Source organism: Etheostoma cragini, chromosome 17, assembly GCF_013103735.1.
Source record: "Etheostoma cragini isolate CJK2018 chromosome 17, CSU_Ecrag_1.0, whole genome shotgun sequence".
In the NCBI taxonomy this organism is placed as follows: domain Eukaryota; kingdom Metazoa; phylum Chordata; class Actinopteri; order Perciformes; family Percidae; genus Etheostoma; species Etheostoma cragini.
In genome coordinates this window covers 11,746,550-11,764,922 of record NC_048423.1, presented here as the reverse complement: position 1 = coordinate 11,764,922, position 18,373 = coordinate 11,746,550, and the positions used below count along the sequence as shown (strand labels likewise).

The following is an 18,373-nucleotide window of genomic DNA, read 5'->3' as shown; positions in this document are numbered from 1 at the left end:
TAGCGTGAGAGTGACCTTTCCCCACAGGTGTTGAGATGTTTCCTCAGTCCTCTGCTGTCTTTGAGAAAATATCAGTTCACTCTCACCGCTCCTCCTCTGTCTCCACTTGTGTGATCAACACTAAGCCTCAATATCTGCCAGAAAGTTATCATGCATATTTTGGCCTTATGAGCAGGCTATGATGGATCTACTGTACACCTCTTTTACTCACACAGACACACACACGTACACACAGGTACAAAAAGCAGTTTGGGCGGTCATCACTGCAAAACCTAAACCTACATTAAATTAGTTGCTGGCCACCGGGCCAGAGCAACGAGCTGCTAACAAAACATTGACATATTTTCACCTTATAAAGGTGATATAGCAATAAGTGTTAGCAAACAGTTGCCCATTTACACATCTACCATCTACCAACATAAAACAGCATTATTATTATTATTAATTTGGAGTTGTTTCTGTCCACTGGTGAATTTAAGACAACACTCCCTCTCTGTTAACTCTGTTTTGGTCGGCATCAACTCCTCGTGGAAATATCTGGCTCTTAAGCTGCTAAATGCTTCACAAGATAGTTCTTAACCCTGTTCCTCTGCAGCAGAGGTTTTCCAGCTGTGAGGTGGCTCAGAGAGAGCATAAAGATTATACTCTTGTAAGTCATCAAATCTGAATACTGACATTCTACAGTTACATTTAAATTGACTTAAACTTTCCGAGGCTATGTATCATGTGATGCAAAGGAATGTCTAAAAATCCACTGAGAAATCACTGAGGTTGGCACTAGTAAAGTATATTCTTTAGATACTGCTGGTGGCATAAAACCACAATACAACATACTGTAATTCATTAGTTGATTTATGTTTTGTAATAATAATCTGAATTTGCAAAGTAACTAATATTATCAAATAAATGTAAAAGGTACATTACTTGGTTTCCAAAGTAGAATGATAAAGTAGTCTAAACTGGAAATTCTGAAGTAAAGTAGAAGTATCTCAAAATTTCACTTAATTACTTGAGTAAATGTACTTAGACCAGCACCGACCAGCTGGAGATCCTGCTGGCCTCAGGTGACATGCCTTGGTCTCTTGGTAGTTTCTGTTGTGGACATCCTGAGAACTGTCTGTAATAAGGAGACACGGGCAGGGATCCAGTATCTAAACAGTGACTTGATCTGTTAGATACCAACAGCAGCCTGCAGTTACAATGATTCTCTTTCCATCTACTTCATCAGACACTTTATTCATGTCTTGGAGACAGCTGAAACTCTTTTCTCCTGGCTTTGAATAATAATAAACTTTTAGAAGAAAATACACAAATTCACTTCAATAAATATGCAAACAAATAGATGTTAACACATAAATAGCATCAAGATAAAATATAAATTCCTCTCTCTTAGCAGCCTAACCAAGGGAATTTGTTGATAAGGGATTTAACTTCCTGTTATCTGGTACTTTGTTTGTTCGCACGCACGCATGCATGCATGCACGCACACACCTTACAGCATTAAACGGCAATGAAGTTTTAGTCTCCCCAAGGACTAAAAGTAACTCAACTCAAAAGGCTGGTGCCAAGACTCCACACATCATCTTCTACAGTTTTAGAAAGACATGAAAATTCTCACGTTTGTAACAGCATAACACACATACTAAACTGATGACTCCACATGTCCGAACAAACTTGCTGAACTCTAAAATACAGTACAAGATAAATACAGTATTACGTTGGAATTTACATACAGAAATGGACTATACATAATTTCCATTTCTAATTCAAAGACAATTTTTGACACAGAGGTTATCTTGATAGCGTGATAGAGGCCCAAGTACCCAAAGTGTAATCTGATCCGTAATAGTGTACTTGTAGATCATTGCACATCTTTTATGTGCTAATCTTCACTCCCTCTGTCTTCATTAGTCATTCTTGAAAGAACAAGCTACATAATGCCTTATAATATGGCACACACCGCTTCTTTATCACCTCACCCTTAAAGGATATCAGATTTCTTCTAGTTTACATGAATACACTACTCACACCCATATATTTATCAAAAGAGTTATTGGCTACTGTAATCATTCCTCCTGTAATTGTTCCTGCTCTTTCAATGTACATATGGCAAGGGGATCCTTATTGCAGGACTTAGAGTCAGAAAAATTCATTCTCTAGGCTCCAAATTTTCATGTCTATCCCTCCGATATTTTATTTCTATTCTAGAAAGTGGTGGACAAACTGACAGACCAACAAAGCCATCACTAGAGAGGTTAGCGTGGTTGAAAATGTGAACTAATCCTTTAGGAACTTCATACTTCCCTGAGGGTCATCATCATCATTACCCCTCTATTTACCTCCACAATAATAACTGACATTGTTAATATTACTAACAATATCATGAGCTACATTATCAACACAATTGTAGAAAAAATTAAATCCTCATTTCACACAAGACAGCTCTAAGATTTACAGATTATTAGCTTTTATAGCTGCTCTATCACTTGATGCCCAAATTAAAGATTTACCAAAACATAAAAACGTATTTAGGGACTAGTACTGGGCAACAGTGGTGTTTTGGAATTATATAGCATAATGACATTCCCATCCACTTCTTTACACTTTATAAACTCAGTGGTCATTGACAAGCATGTACAGTGCAGTTCTTAACCTTTACAGTTTATAGACACTCATTTTTTTGTCCTTTATACATTGTCCAATGAGCTCCTTTATTCACTTATTGACAGTGTTGAGTCTGAGTGCTGAGTTTTTAATTGGTCAGTCCATCAGCCCCAGGTTGGGTATCCATTCCAGCGGGATGAAACATGAAGGCATCAAAAAGAAAAGGAGGCTGAACACAAGCACAACTGAACTCAACTGCTGTGGGAAAATGTCTTTGTAGGTTCATCTCACTCATTTAGGCAGTAAAACGTTGAGTTGAAATTAAACTATCTACTGAGGCTGAAGCAAAACAACTTTCTAGCAGGTGGTTTAACTACAACTTGACACTGCTCTGGTAAATGTACACAAGGCTAGTTGCAAGGCAGGGGCTCTGCTGAGGGTTTTGCTCAAAACTCACTATGTGACTAAAGAAGAGGAAAAGGGCTACATTCTCAGAGCTGATTTAGAGATCATGTTGGGAGGTGGGTTAAAAGACAACAAAACTGAAAATGGTAAAAGAAAGAAGAAGACAGAAACTGTGGGAACAGAAAGAAAAGATCCAGACATCCAAACATTGCTTAAGTTTTTTTCAGGTTTTGTTTGACGCTGTGTGGGTGTGCTGTCTACTGGCATCAACACTGTTGCTACAAAATGCCTCCACACACAATTAAACAAGACAGGATGCACTATTTCCCACAAGATAGACAGATTGTATGCTGCTCAGGTACTGAAGATAATGCACAAAAAAAGGAAGCTACAGGGCAGTGCGTTAGTGTGAGTAAGTAAGTAGTACTAGAAGTTATTAGAATCAGACTATGAATCAGACTTTGTCTTTACACTTAAATTCTTGTAGTATTTTTTTAATTTGAAAATGCAGAACATCCCCAGTCTGTCACTAGAGGGAGCTAAAACTATGTTTTACGGCAAAATTATCCAAATGTCCCTTAAATTTCTGTTAATAAAAAACTAACAGATGACAAGAATGAACTTAAAGACTTGATGTCAGAGACATTTTTAATCTAAAATCTTTATCTGCATCAACACTACTCTGTATTTCTTAATTTTGTTGTGTGCATGTCAAATACTTCTTCTAGACATTTTTTTTTATTTTACGCTGTCTTGCATTTTGGATAATTAGAAATTATCTTCATCTACATAAGCAGCTGAGACAGACTAGAATAGAGTATCTGGTATTGAAGTCTGTACATGCTGATTATTCTACACACACCTATATTCACATCCAAACACACACCTGTTATTACCACCCTGCTGGTTATCATACATTGTATGTTCAGTTCTCATTTGGGAAACTGATCATCCCACTTTGAGGTCTCCTTAATAATCAGCAAGCTTTCATCTCAACGTGGGTGATGCTGGGACCAGTGGAACACAGACATACACAACACACCAGATACAGTACATGTACACACTACCAGGGAAACTGGCGCAGGTTTACAGGGCCTGGGATTGCTTGGTTCTCAATGAGGGAAGACCACAGTAGTATTGTCTGGCTAAGTTGACTCCAACTCTATGTCTGTCAGAAACTGTGTGCAGGAACGCTTGGTCATTAGCCACAGGTGTCTGTGTATATATGTACTATGTGCTTATTTGTCCCCTTCTAGTGTCTGTATGAGTACTTGGGCAAGGATGTGTACATTTGTATGCATAGTATGTGTGTAGGAGTGTGACCTACAGCTGCAATGTGGATCACTAGTATCCACTACTGTGAATAAGGATAAATAATCCAAGGTGCTCTCTGTTATCCATTTGATAGTAAAGCCAACGCATTTGAACAGGGCATATAACCGAGCAGTCCCACAGCAGGCCCGAATTTGCCAGCATTCAAAGTGGCTTGACCCCAACCAGCTGAAGTAAATGTAATCATTCAGCTAGACCGGGGAACATTGGGTCTCCCAGGAGCCCAATAGTTTTCCTACTTCCAGATTTCAGAACTGAAGCACAGACCCAAGACTACACTGTCAATGCGTCAGCAGATAGAGATAGTGACCGTGACCACCCTGAAAACAATCAAGCACTGACATTGAGTCTAATCAAGGGTAAGCCTGCTGAATCAGCCGTACAACAGAGATGCTGTGACTCATGGAAACAGACGTGATGGAATGAGAGAAAAGGTGAATAAAAAAATTGAAACAAAAGAAATCATTATTAGTTTGGTTTGGATAGCTGTTGGAGAGTCGGAGAGTTGGATATTCCCTCACAGACATTCTGGATGTTGGCTCGTATATGTGTCTACTGCCTGTGTGTCGGTTCTGTTGCACTTGTGTTTTTTCTGCTATCCACTGTGTTTGTCTAAGCCAGTTACTATTCTCGAGGTGGTACGTTGTAGGCCCCAGCAGGGAGAGTGTGAGTGCTGTGGATCACCTCCTTGCCTTTTTGCTCTCCACTCTTAGTCTTAGAACCTGGTGCTCTCATGTTTCAGCATGCGGATGTTGGTAAGTGTCCCGCTGCCCCTGTGGTGGTACCCGTAAGCCTGGCGCTGCCCCTCCAGTCACCGGGCGTTGCTGCCTGCCGATGACATGCTGCTGCTGGGACTGGAGCTGCCCGAGCCCCGGTCTTCAAACACACTGATCTCTAGCTGAGGAAATGAAGACTGTCAAGGATCGTCAGGTATTAAAATACAGAGTTGAGAAAGTGCTGGTGGATACAATTCTATAATCCCAGACAGCCCTGGTTCCTTTCATATCCAAACCCTCTGCTCACTTATTCTAGATGTGAAAAGATGGACCAGATTGCAAGAATTTTGAAATCTATGTGTTTCTGTTCTGTTTTCACTGTTCATCCCAGTGTTGTCTTGTTGAAGTGGGGGTGCACAACTTAAACAACTGATCTCAGTTGAGGTGTACTCATGAGATTTTTCTATACTTGGAGAGATCAGTGACTGGCGTGAATTATTGCGAAATTCAACAACAGCACACAGTAAGTCATATTGCTTCCTCTACTCCTGGAGACTCGTCTCCAAAGTGCTCCAAGAAATTTAAATTGTGATGTCAAAGTGATACAAGTGAGACGCATGCTATGCAGTTTGTTAGACACTGGTACTAGACAAACAGAGACCATATTGTATAGGAATGCATTGACTAATAAGTTGGTAATAATGTTAGTAATTGGTTTGCCCTGTGACATGGAGCCTGTTCTTTGAGCCAGCTCTGTGTGATGGTCTACTGGACACATTCTATCGGATGAGGACATGAAGAACTGACATGAGGAACTGTGAAAGAACACTCCAACTGACAAAGTCAGGACACACATCTGGCCACAAAAAACAAAAAAACAATACAATGAGTGTGAAGAGAAAAAATTGTGATAGAGCACCTTATTTTTGAATGACTAAAGAGAGAACAAGATGGCCTGAGCAAACAAAACACAACATCACAAGTGCATACGCATCTTAGCTTGCTGATTCATCACATCCCCCTTTTTCTTTTTCACATTTTCTTATGAAAGGTAATTTGCATGTAACATGCATGCTTTTTTCAGCCCCGTCCTGCTTCGGCTTTACTCCTGGGAATGACAGTTGGCCATTGAACAGCTCCTCTGCAGCAGCTGAAGTTTAAGTGCCTTGTTCAAGGGCACCTTGATGGTAATTTATGAGGAAGAGAAGGTACTTATTCTTTATTTATCCAACCCAGATATTTCTAGCAGTCCCAGTATTTCTAAGTGGAGACCTTCCACTCATAGTGACTGGTTACTTCAACCTCTAAACTACTGCCAGCTCCTCTCAGTCTTTTATATGTCTGACTGTCCTGTTTGCCTTTTTTTTCTTGAGATAAAGCAGATGAGCAAAGGATACAACCCTCATTCCTCTCTCTACGGGGTCTGTTAGCAGCAGACCTCTAGGAGCATAGATCTTCTCATTCTGCTCTTGGACGTAGCCTGATATTTTCTTCAGCACCTGGAGGAAAACAGAGGGGTTGAGAGGAGTTAAATAAGGACAGAGGTACATTTGGAGATAATCCAGATTTGTTTAGAACCATTGGAGGCATAATGAAAACCTTCAAAACGCAAACAGAACATGTGATCTAGCAGAAAATGATATTCCAACTGTGGATCCATTACCCGCATATTACTTTTCAAGTGCACTCTGTATTACATGTAATAACCATGTACCTAAAAGCGGCTAAACAAGGGCAGGACTGAAGCAACTTTAACCTGCCTCTGTGCCGTCCTGGGTGAAAAAAATGAAAAATGGAAGAAATGAGTTTGCAGTCCTTCTGCGTATAGTTAGCAAATGGCATACAATACTAACTCTATTGAGTCATTGCCCGTCTTTATTTTTCCTGAACATTATAATCTAAACCCAAAGTAATTCCATTATGCTCTAAGTAAGGCAGTTATTTTTATACATAGTTCCAAGCCACTCATGTTAAGCCAGGCTGTATGAATTGAATTACTAAAATTGACGAGCATGAGCTTTTCTCTTTTTGAAGTTTTCCATTTGGAAGCTTTAGTTCCTAATTCCAAAGATGGCCCTCTCAGGCTAAATGTCATGCCTTGGTTAACTGTCGGGGCAATTTGGAAACACTCTCAAATGTGAGGTGGACAGTTTATTTGGATTGCATTGGCACTGGACTTATTTCTCATTTTTGCAAGTGAGTATTGCATCAAATGTGCAAAAACCACAGAGCAGCAGTGGAATGAACCTGAGCACTAAGTTCAGACCATGTCTTGGCAAACAAATTCAAACAAGCATGCCTGTATACACTCTCCTAAGCATTACAACTACACACACAGTTTGCCCTGGAGACTAGGAGAGTGCACTGTGATGTAGTCCCATATTGCTTCTGATAGCAACCAAATGACTGCTGACTGATGCCCGGTAATGCTAAATGACCAGTGGCAGATATTAGTTAAAGTGGCATCATTAGAGCAGCTTATTCAGGCTTAGCGATGCCTCTGTGGACATCAACAATGCTGATGTGTCATGCCTCTCCTACACTCTGTCTAACCACGTCAATCAGCTCAACCACGCTCCACTGGGCCTCATGTACACTGAGAGAGCTGTCACCACTACTAAAAAGAAGGTGCAAGCTTTAGCACGTCTTTGTGTCTGTGCTAGAACAACACACATTTGTATCACTTAAATAAAGAAATTACAGTATTACATACTGTATATTCTACTGTATAGCAAAAGGAAAACAAAGGTTTATTAAAACTTTGATCTTATTTGTGTAGCTTTGGAATTTGTTTCTAGTCACCAAGTTAATTGTTGAATTGAGTAAGAAACATAAGTGGTCAGACAATCAGATTGTTGAACAGTTGTAAACAAGCAATATTATTTACAACTTTATAAGGATGTAAAACCGAAATTGACAGCAACTGGAAGTCTGGCTAACCTCAAGGTTTGTTTAAAACGTTATCTTTCCCGGTCAGTCGTTTTAGCAAGTAACTACAAAATTACAAAACAAGGATCCATGTTACAAGCTACATTTATCCTTAGAAGTATGCTGTATTGGGACGGAGACTTTTGTGTCTGATTTGTTGAACATGACACATTCACTTCCTTTTTTGTAAGTTAACTTTAGGTCAGTGCAGCACTCGGCCCTGAGAGATTAAAACAATAGAAACTGAGTAACACACTGAGCAGCGCTCCTCCGGGATGTCAAAGGCCTGTTACAGCTGCAGGCACAGCTGCTAATATAGTAACCCCTGCTAGTGGAGACTAAACCACAGAAAAATACATCTTACTGTCTGCCACTGGAAAAAGACAAAGAAAAAAAACACTTTTTCAATAAAAATATTTGGAAAATGTTACAATCTGGGAGCAAACAGGACATGAAATTGCTCAGTGAAAAAAGCCATTTAAGAAGCCATCAAAAGGCAGCGGTATGCTCTATTGCGCAGCTTTAAATCAGTCAGATCTATGTCAAGTACACCTAAGCAGAAAGTAACAAATATTCGGCTTGAAACAATTATTGGAATCTTCACAAAAACAAAAAAGCTGTCTTTTGTTATAAATGGCATCAAAGACAATGACGCTTCATAGATAAAAAGAAGAGACACCCAGAGCCCTGACTAATAGGTTTATTGAGGTCTAGGGAAAAGGCCAATCCTTTCACTGCTACATAGCCCTCAGTGCAGCTCAATCCTCTTCAGCGTAACAATGTGACAGTCTAGTATACAAGCTGGGGCACAGTTGTACTGGCATGTCTGTGATAGTCCTTCTGGGAAAAGCTTTGTGAGTGTGTGCATATTGCCTAAGAAGCAAAGGTGTCACACTCTTTTTAAAATGCATGCCAAAAGTGTTTATTCCTCTGCTAGAATAAAAGTTGTTCATGTCACCAAGTGCAATATAAAAGGAATAATGTGTGCATACATGTGTCTCAGTAAGTCCCATTTGTGCGGCCACATTCTTGTGAATAACAGAAGAACAAAAAATAGGAGATGGAGGGCACATTGTATGCATGAGGGACGATTTATGTATGCTTGTGTGCGCATGTATCTGTTCTGACATGCTGGGAGCAATCAGTGTCCTTTGATAGGGTGGGAAGTAAGCATCAAGGGGTCTGAGTGCTCCAATGAATCTGCACACTGATCCACGCTCACTGGTGTGTGGCCTCTTTATCGGCACACACGCATGTGCGCGCACAAACAGCATCAACTTGGGTGGGTATATTTGATCATGTGCAGTCATAATGTCATTCAACCAAGATGATAAAGTTACATAAGTAAATAAACAACTGTCCTGCGGGGCTGATAGCATCTTAGCGTCTCAATGGAGCAGCCGTTTGTGCATGGCTTCAACACAGCAACAAGTCCTTTTGTGCTTCTCGGTCAATCTCCCAGTACCTATGTACTGCTTTGATAAAGAAATGTTTACAAATGCAACAAGACTAGGGAGATTAATGTTGCACAATGTGCACAGGGGCATGCTGGGACTTCACGCCACTCCAGTTTCATCTAAACACCGGCAGGTAGCCACACAGACACAAAAGGATTAATCAAACTCACTTGGTTGGACACTTGATTGTGTTCTGTATGCGTGTGCTCTTGTTGACAAGCTGCAACACAGCCGCGCAGACGTTGAAACACCTGCCCTTTTTCATGTTGGACATCTTGGTTCTGCTGACGGTGAATGTTATGTTATATTTGGCGTGCCATGCTGTGGCCACAGGTGTGGACTTAAACACCGGTTTTAAAAGCTAGTGGATGAACAGCTGAGGGGAATACTGTGCAAGTGAGAATCCTCTCGTATCTCCTGGTTTTTTGGCTCTGCTGCCTGTGTCAGTGGGTGTAACTTTGTATTCTGACCTCAGAAAGCCTTAGTGCATTAGGACAGACAATGGAATGTTTTTGTGTGAGATAGAAGTGGCTTTCATAAAAAAAAATAAAGATGGCAGTAAATAAGTCTTGCGGATGGGCAGTGGAGTTATAATAACCTGCTGTAAAGGATTAATGGTTGAGTTGAAATATTCCTACAACAACACACGCTAAAAAGATCCAGATGCATTCATTTACTTTGATGTTTTTAATATGAAAATTATTTAATGTTTGAATATGTATCATGGCAGCACATTGGGGCCTTTCGCTGTGGAAATAGCAGGGCCTGCATGGGTTTCTACCAAGCATGATCACATGCATATTTGCAAGGTTTGTAAATTGCCTATGGGTGTGAATGCTTGTTTATCTATGTTATATAATGTAATGATTGTGTGAAAGACTGGCGACCTGTCCAGAGTGTCCTCTGCCTCTCCCCCAATAAAATCAAAAAAATACTCTATAGCTCCCTTCCAACCTCAACATGACAGCTGTAACAGAAATAGTATGTGTATTTTTCTATATTAACAGCAACAGTACACTGTTTTTTGGTTTCCTCTGCGAGTTAACTTTTCTTAACAGAGTGTTATGGGACTGTGGCTTCTGGAATTATGATTGAGTTTTCTATAGATCTATTTTAGCTGGGGAAAACATTCACCTTTCTGTTTAGTGGTATAATCTCATCTGCCTCTTAGAGAGAAAGAAAATTATTTATTTGTTGTTTTGTTTTGAATTGATAAAACCTCTTTGTTTAATTCTCCTTCTAGTGCACAAATTATATTTGACCATTTTATGTGCTGGCATTTAGGTTTGCACAGGTTTATTACCTTCTCATAGCGTGTCTCCATGCAGAGGAAGACGATATAAGCTGTTGCACAAGCCAGACATCCTTCCAGGTACGACTGACCTCCGATTTTTTCCGCCTCCACATAATAAGAGTTCAGGGTCTTCACTGTCTCCTCAAGCAAGGTTCGCTCAATCTACTTACAAACAAACAAATGTCCAGGTAGAGATATGGAGGCATGCACACAGCATAAGGACTGCAAAAATAAAAAGCGGTGTGGCATAACCGTGGGGGCAAGCTGGGAGCAGCCTGCCAACATACCAACTGCCTTCTGTTCAACCCAAAGTACTCCTACTTTGTCAATTTATCAACACACCTCACTTAAAGAAGAAGAAGAAACATGAGGCTAACATTAACCATTCATCATAAGTGAAAAGGTCACAGCATTGGTTAGTGGTTTAAACATCTGACAGAGAACATTTACATTTAAAATGTTTACTAATGGTACCTTCGCACTGACTTCCTGTGTCTCTCTCTCTGTTTATGTTTCTTTCTTGCTGTGTGTGTGGACTGTCTGCTTCAGATGCTAAATGCTAGACACATCTACAATAATACTCATAACATTATTCACAGATAATAATGCAGTTAGGTAAAAAGAGCAATTAAACAGCACATTCTCTCCTAGAGAAAAATGTTTGAACATAACAGCATGAGGCTTTTTAAGGGCTTCTCAGCACAAACAGATGTTTTAACATAGTTGTAATATTTACTTGTTCTACTTGTGTCTGTTCATTTACTGACAAGTTTAAGTTTAATGCACAAGCAAATATATCATTTACATGTGCTCTGTCATCCAGTGTGCACTGCTGTAGTAATCTTATTAAGATACATTGAGCAATCACTCGTTATGTGCTAGAGAGTGGGTGTTGTTTTAGGTAAATTGGGATTTTGCCAGCATATCACATTAGCCTGGGTGTGTGAGTGTGTATTTGTGCTCACCCTGTTGTCGAGCTCTGAGGGGAATTTGGTCTGGAAGCGGCACACGGTTCCTTCGCTGTAGTCTCTCTGTACAAACACTTTTGTTACCAGCGATGCACTGTGCCTCAGCTCCTGAAGGTTGTGAAACTAAACAGAGGAAATACACACATGTTAAATTTGTGCTGCATAAATACATTTATAGTCATGCAGGTGCAAGAGTAGCATGTGATTTTCTTGTGTGTAGTGTCTTTAATTCGGTAATATACTATGACTCCATACCAGATACTGAAAACATCTCTGTAATTCTCAGAAATTCCAGTTTGACCAAAAACCATCTCAATACAAGTTATCCGAATCAAGTTATCCGAATTTCCTGATAGTTCCGAGTTGTATTGTTTTTACCTGGCAACAGAGGTGCAACAGGGCTACACAGTGAGAAAATGGTGCTATGCTACAACATAAACAGCAGTGCAGGCACAGTGAGCATTCTCACTGCAATTTTCCTGCATCAACAGGCCCAATAGCACTACTAACCAACACATTGAAAGACACCCCCTTTACAGCAACTTGGTGCTGAGTGGTGTGTATTATACACAGTCATTCTCAAGGAAGAATACAGCAGCAAGCACATAGGCCAGTGTAGCTTGCCCCCTGCTGATCTAAAGGACTAGGCAGAAGAGGATGGCAATAAGAGGTACAGTAGGAGTGTAACAGTAGAGAGAGAGGGATGAACAAAACGGGCTGAGAAAAAAAGAGTGAGAAACAGTAATGTATTCATTTCAGAGCCTCAAATAACTTTAGAAAAACTACATGTTTCACAGAGTGTGTTTCACATATGTACAGTTGTTCCCTTTTCATATTCACTTAACTTTATTCCATGAATAGTTTGGCTAGCTACTGCAGTGTTCCTATAATTGAAAGCAAGAAGAGCCTCTGTTCATGAGGTTACCTGCATGTACTGTGAGCGCCAATTAAGGAGACATAGTACAGTGTCAGCCTTTCATCTCTATCTCTCACAACCTGAATAGCATCGTAGCTGCTATTTTTGTCAGCCAAGAGCCAAAATCATCTCACAGCCACTAGATCTTTCTGTCTGCCAAATCTTTTAATATCCTTCTTTTTTCCTCCTCCATCTCCCTTACACACTTCCCCCCCACCCTCCCTCCTGCGCTATCTTCAGGCCATCGTGATGAACAACAAGTCACTCTATTAATAGGAGCAATTATCAGCACAATAATAGGGGCAAGATTCCAGATTGGTCCATTTGAGCTTTCATTTTCTCAAAGGCAGAGCAGGATACCCAGGGCTCGGTTTGCACCTATTGCCATTTCTAGCCACTGGGGGACCATAGACAGATTGGGGGAACTTGTATTATTTTAAAAAAAACTCATAAAGTGAAATTGTCATGCCATGGGACCTTGAACTTGGAAACTTGTTTTTCAGAGTTTAAATCTAATTGGTCTAATGGGGACGTTGTGGTTTAAGGTCAAAACTGAAAAATGTTGTTCCAGCCTGTGTATTCTGTGTCATTTCATGTAATGTTCTGATTGGGTGGTTTGTAGACGCAGGTTGTTATGGCAATTTGATCCTCAATTTGGTCTGTCTTCTCAATCAAATGTGTTTTTCTCAGCAGCTCAATGTTAATTGACCTCACCCTAAATAATCAGGAAGCTTGAACCCTTCTGCAATTTACATACAAATACCAAAGTTCACCAACAGTTATTCTGCTTTGATACAAGAGGATTCCATCAAATATTTCTTTAGTCATGTCCATTTAAGCCTTTAAGATAAATGTTTTATGGTGGCAGAGTGCTCATGTTTCCTCTCCTGCGTGGGAGATACTGGTTCAAATCCAGCCTATTACTGTGTCTAAATATAGTACACAAGCAGACAGCAATGTTAAAATGTCATACTGATCACACATAAGAAGCTCTTCTCCATCCGGCACCGTCTGAATACTCCTTCCACCCACACATTTATCTCTTTTAGAGTGGTTTACATTGATTCAATGCAGAAGTCAAATAGGCACAGGCAAGATAAGTTATAGAAGAAGGATGTGGCACCAGTTAAGAGGCTCATAAAAACACATTTCATCAAGCAAACAAAAGATAACGACTAATGAACAAAACAGCAAGGTGCAAACAAATGATGCATTTCATAATTTTTTTAGCAGAAATAGCCACTGGTTGACCAAACAAATACAAGGTGAAGAACTAAACTACTCTATGTCAATTCAAACCAGAAGTAAAAGATGACATAGGACACATCAATGAACTCTCATGACCAAGGATGCAGCTAAAATAAAAAAAGAATAGCACTTTTAACATATTTTCTCTGTCATTCCAACTCTGTTAGCCTCCCCCTATCTATTCCCTCCAGCTTGGATCTAAGGGTCTGTGTTACTGGCATTGTCTTGACATGTTTCGTAGTCTCCTCACTTTGACTTAAGGAACACATAGTGACAGCAAGGGTGAGTGCTGCCAGTGGGAAGACATTGCAAAAACGCGTGCACACACACGCACACACACACACACACACAAAAACCCACAAACACACGTACACACAGTAAATGCTCCAAAGCTCTTTCAGCATTTTTCTTTCTTTTAACTCTTCATCGCTTCATAATATGACTGGTTTTCTGCCATTGAGCGCAGCATTTTTAAAAAGTTTGCTGCCAAGCTAGGCTAGCCTGAGGTCTATAAATCATATTAAGTTTACACAGTGTTGACAAACAGTCAAATTTCCATGAGATCTTTTGGAAGATCAGTGACTGTGGCTAAAGTTGGAATAGGACATCTCTTGTGGATAAAGGTGTAGCATTCGTTTCTGTGGAGAGTTGACGCAGTGCCAGCCTCTGAGATGATTCCTGTGCTTTGACTCATTATTCTTCAACATTGTGTAGTACTCAAGCCAGGACTAGCCTATAGACTGAGATGAGGCTCTGGCAGTAGTGGACTTTATTGATTCAGAGACCATCCATGCAATACTAGCAGGCTGTTAGTCACTTAACATAGTCATTTGCTGACTTGGACTACAATAAATATCAATGAGTTCTATTCTAATACAATTTGAGACAGTGAGACATTGAAAGAGAGAGAGAGAGAGAGAGAGAGAGAGAGAGAGAGAGAGAGAGAGAGAGAGAGAGAGAGAGAGAGAGAGAGAGAGAGAGAGAGAGAGAGAGAGAAAAGCATGGATGGGAAGCAAACTGTGCTGGTCATCTCAAACACCAATCCCCAATGGTTAAAAACTGCAGCAGTCTGTTCACATTAAATATGCCATGGATAATTGATTGGTCTTGGAAATAAAATTGGTTCTCGTTGTATAGACCGGATGTGTTTGTGTGCATGCACGTGTACTGTATGTGTGTGTGTGTAATTGATGGGGCTTGAACAGGGATCCTGGCAGACCACCAAAGGAAATCAGGGCCACTTTGCCAATGTCTTGCAGGCTCAGAAAAAGATATAAAAAAACACACAATCATGAATCCTGCCCAGCTTACTGTCCATTGCACTTTACCTGCAGCACCATTAAGCTTGAATTACAACTTCACTCACTCAAAAAGTGGATGCTTTTAGCTGTTTCCAAAATACATGAACACACACACACACACTTACACTCATGCATGCACATATTGCTTGCACGAGTGTAAGCTAGCTCAAACTTGCAAAGTAATGGCTGTCTCCTCTAGTGAGATCATTATTATGATAACTAAAGCAGCCATGTCTTCAGCATTATGGTGACATACACTGAGGACACATAACGGAGGAGAGAGGAAGATGTGCTGCTGGCCTGACAGCTACCGGGCATTACTGAAGTTATAAATACATAAGAAAACCCTATTTGGAGAAATGATCTGTACTATGTGACTGCCTGAAAAACACCACTTCTGTCATGGGCTCTTTGCATCTTTTGCTTGGTGCTGTATCGAGTTGTCAATCATGTTGACTACATTTCTTACAGGTATCCATTCAATAAATTATTACAGCTGATTCACTATGTGGCCAACGACAAAGTCTTGTCAAGCTAATTTAAAAGTATGACAGAGAGAGAGAGAGATAGAGAGAGAGAGAGAGAGAGAGAGAGAGAGAGAGAGAGAGAGAGAGAGAGAGAGACTGTCCCTGTCCATGGTGCTGAGTGCTCCATCATCATTACTCCATCAGGCTCCTCAGCTTTGGGGTACAGGATAGCTCTACCTGAATGCCATTGGTTTCTCTTTCTTATTAGAAAACGCATTAAAAAAAACTTATGTATGGTATTAAAGTATAAAGTGTGATGAAAGTAAATGAAATACAAGATCCTAGAACAATATTTTCTTGCGTGAAGAAAACGTGGCATGACTATGTACTCTTCTTCAAATTCTCAATAAGCCAGGTCCAGTCGGCTGATTGGATGGAATTAAGGCAACAACACAGAAATCGAAGGCAGAAGAGACAGTCAGTTTAAAAGACTGCATTTCTTAGGGAAAAAAAGAACAAACGGAGGTAGCCCACATAATCATTCCGGATTTTTTTCAAAAGGTAGCGGAGGAGCTGAAATCCTTACCTCTGTCGCCATATTGCAGTAAGAGGGTGCAGGTTCTGTCCCGTGCTGAAAACGACAACCGTTTGCTGGGGCTGTGCGGGACAACGCGAGTACATCGCTTTGGCAGGAAGACTGGAGGTACGAGAGCGCGTGCATCTGCGTGACTGAGCGCGCACCCTGCGAGTGTTATCGCGGATGGGAAAGGGGGGTTATGTTAGAATAATTTCCGCTCAGAGTTAGTCCTTTAAAGTCAGGCTTTCAAAGGCAAGTTAGTCATTTACCATCAGCGGTTTATTGAGGTTTGGGTTTCTTTTTGCGAGCTATTAATAATTTCATTGATTATCAATAATTCATATAAAGTGCCATGGTTTCCGTGAAGACTCCAAGCAAAATAACAACTGCCATGTCTTCACTAAAAGGCACGAGATGAATGGAATGTCCGAATAGGCATAACAATATGTAATACATATTTAGATCATTAGTAAATCAAAAGTAAATGACAATGTGAGCCCCAAGGGAAATATTAATTTATTCTAAAGCATGAATCACTTGTTACTGCCAGCATGCAGTGAAGTCAAATTAAAACCTGTTTTCATAAAGGCTAATACTGTGCAGTCCTCCTGTTTACTGTTGCCAACACTGCTATCATTTGGTTCTGGTGCAACGTGGTCATCCTGCGGTGACTCATACTGTAGCCCATATGTTTATTGCACCTTTAGAAAAAGTGCTCATATTAAACATTCATCAGAGCCCACTTGGATGTTCTATATTGCCACTTTTTATATTTTAAGAATAGAACATTCTTCCAGTTATCCACCAGATCAAGGTCTAAATTGGTTTAAATTGTTTACAAGGTTGATTTGAAACTCACAAATATGGTTTAACTGTGAGAGCCCAGATATAAGCTCTTGACGTTCCCAAGGACAGAACAATGTTTTTGATTAGATAAGGGAAATCACTTTCATGGGGCTATTTTTGGGGTAAAACTCTTTTTTCTTTTACTTGTTTGACATCAGGAGTCATGACGTTCTAAAATTAGCAACTTTTCTCTCTCACTACAATCCAAATTTGCTGAGGTATGCTTAGATCACATTTCTGGAAGAGACGCTTAAATGCACACACAAATATATCCATATAGACACGGCAGCATCCAACTCTTATGAATGAAAACAGAATGCAAAAATAAGATGGAAGAGCTTTAACTAAATGAGAATTATGCAGAACTAATATCATTTGCCAGGATCCTGCTGCTTGCTCCAGATCGCTTGAAAAGATGCATATCTAATCACTTATTTTCTTCTGCATTCGTGTTTATTCCCCGGTCAACATTCTCCTGTGTGTTTTCTCTTCAAGGCTTTGAGTCATACACCCACACCACATCACATAAACCTAAGCCTAAGGAACCTCGAGTCTTCAGCAGATTTTGTACATTATAAATAGGAAGTGGAACTAAAAATCTCTAAAGTCTGTAATGCTCAGTACATTAAAAAAAAACTTTTGGACTGATGTTAAACCATGAGCTTGTTGTATGTCATTTCCATAAAAAGACCAATATTTATGTTTTCTGACACACATCTTTAGTCAGTGCCTTTCAAAAAAGTTTCAAATAACTCCTTAAAATGAAAATGTTTCATATAATGTTTACTGATCTGTCACCATAGGTCAAGGTTTGGTTAGGTTCAGGCACAAAAACTAGCTGGTTAAGGGTTAGGCTGTCATGGTCGTCAAAGAAGATTTACTTGGTTTGTGTTTGGGGTAAAAGAAACCCATGCTGACTGTTGGTAGGAAACGAGATGCACAGTGTCCTGTGTCAAAGCCACACACCTTCTCCCTAACTAAGTTTTCTGCAGCAGTAGGATGCCCCCTACTCCTGTCAGACAAACTAATCATTCATACGACAAAGAGAGGTCCTTGTGAGGTAAATGTAAACGTAATATTTTACCATGCTATGTTTGTGGTAATCTCAATGCAGCTGAATCGGACAAGACTGCAATCATGCATCCTGGTCAGGTATCCTGTCATCTACGGAAGTCACTAAAGTCATTAGGATTTTACCACTAGGTACCATGAATGTCTGTACCCAATTTCATCCACTCCATTTAATAGTTGATGAGAGATAACTCATTCATTTAAACAGACTGACATTGCCATCACCCAAGCCACGCTGCTAGC

The 18,373-nt window shown here is 40.1% G+C and overlaps 1 protein-coding gene across 1 annotated transcript; it reads right to left on the bottom strand.

Moving 5' to 3' along the window:
• Positions 1 to 1,201: 1,201 nt before the first annotated feature.
• On the bottom strand, positions 1,202 to 16,376 carry golga7bb (golgin A7 family, member Bb). The gene is made up of 5 exons (XM_034898803.1): positions 16,223 to 16,376; positions 11,702 to 11,827; positions 10,746 to 10,898; positions 6,455 to 6,556; positions 1,202 to 5,239 (listed from the first exon to the last, which is right to left on the bottom strand). Exons 1-5 carry the CDS (start codon positions 16,355 to 16,357, stop codon positions 5,153 to 5,155), a joined length of 603 nt encoding a protein of 200 aa, XP_034754694.1. The 5' UTR covers positions 16,358 to 16,376; the 3' UTR covers positions 1,202 to 5,152.
• Positions 16,377 to 18,373: the final 1,997 nt, after the last annotated feature.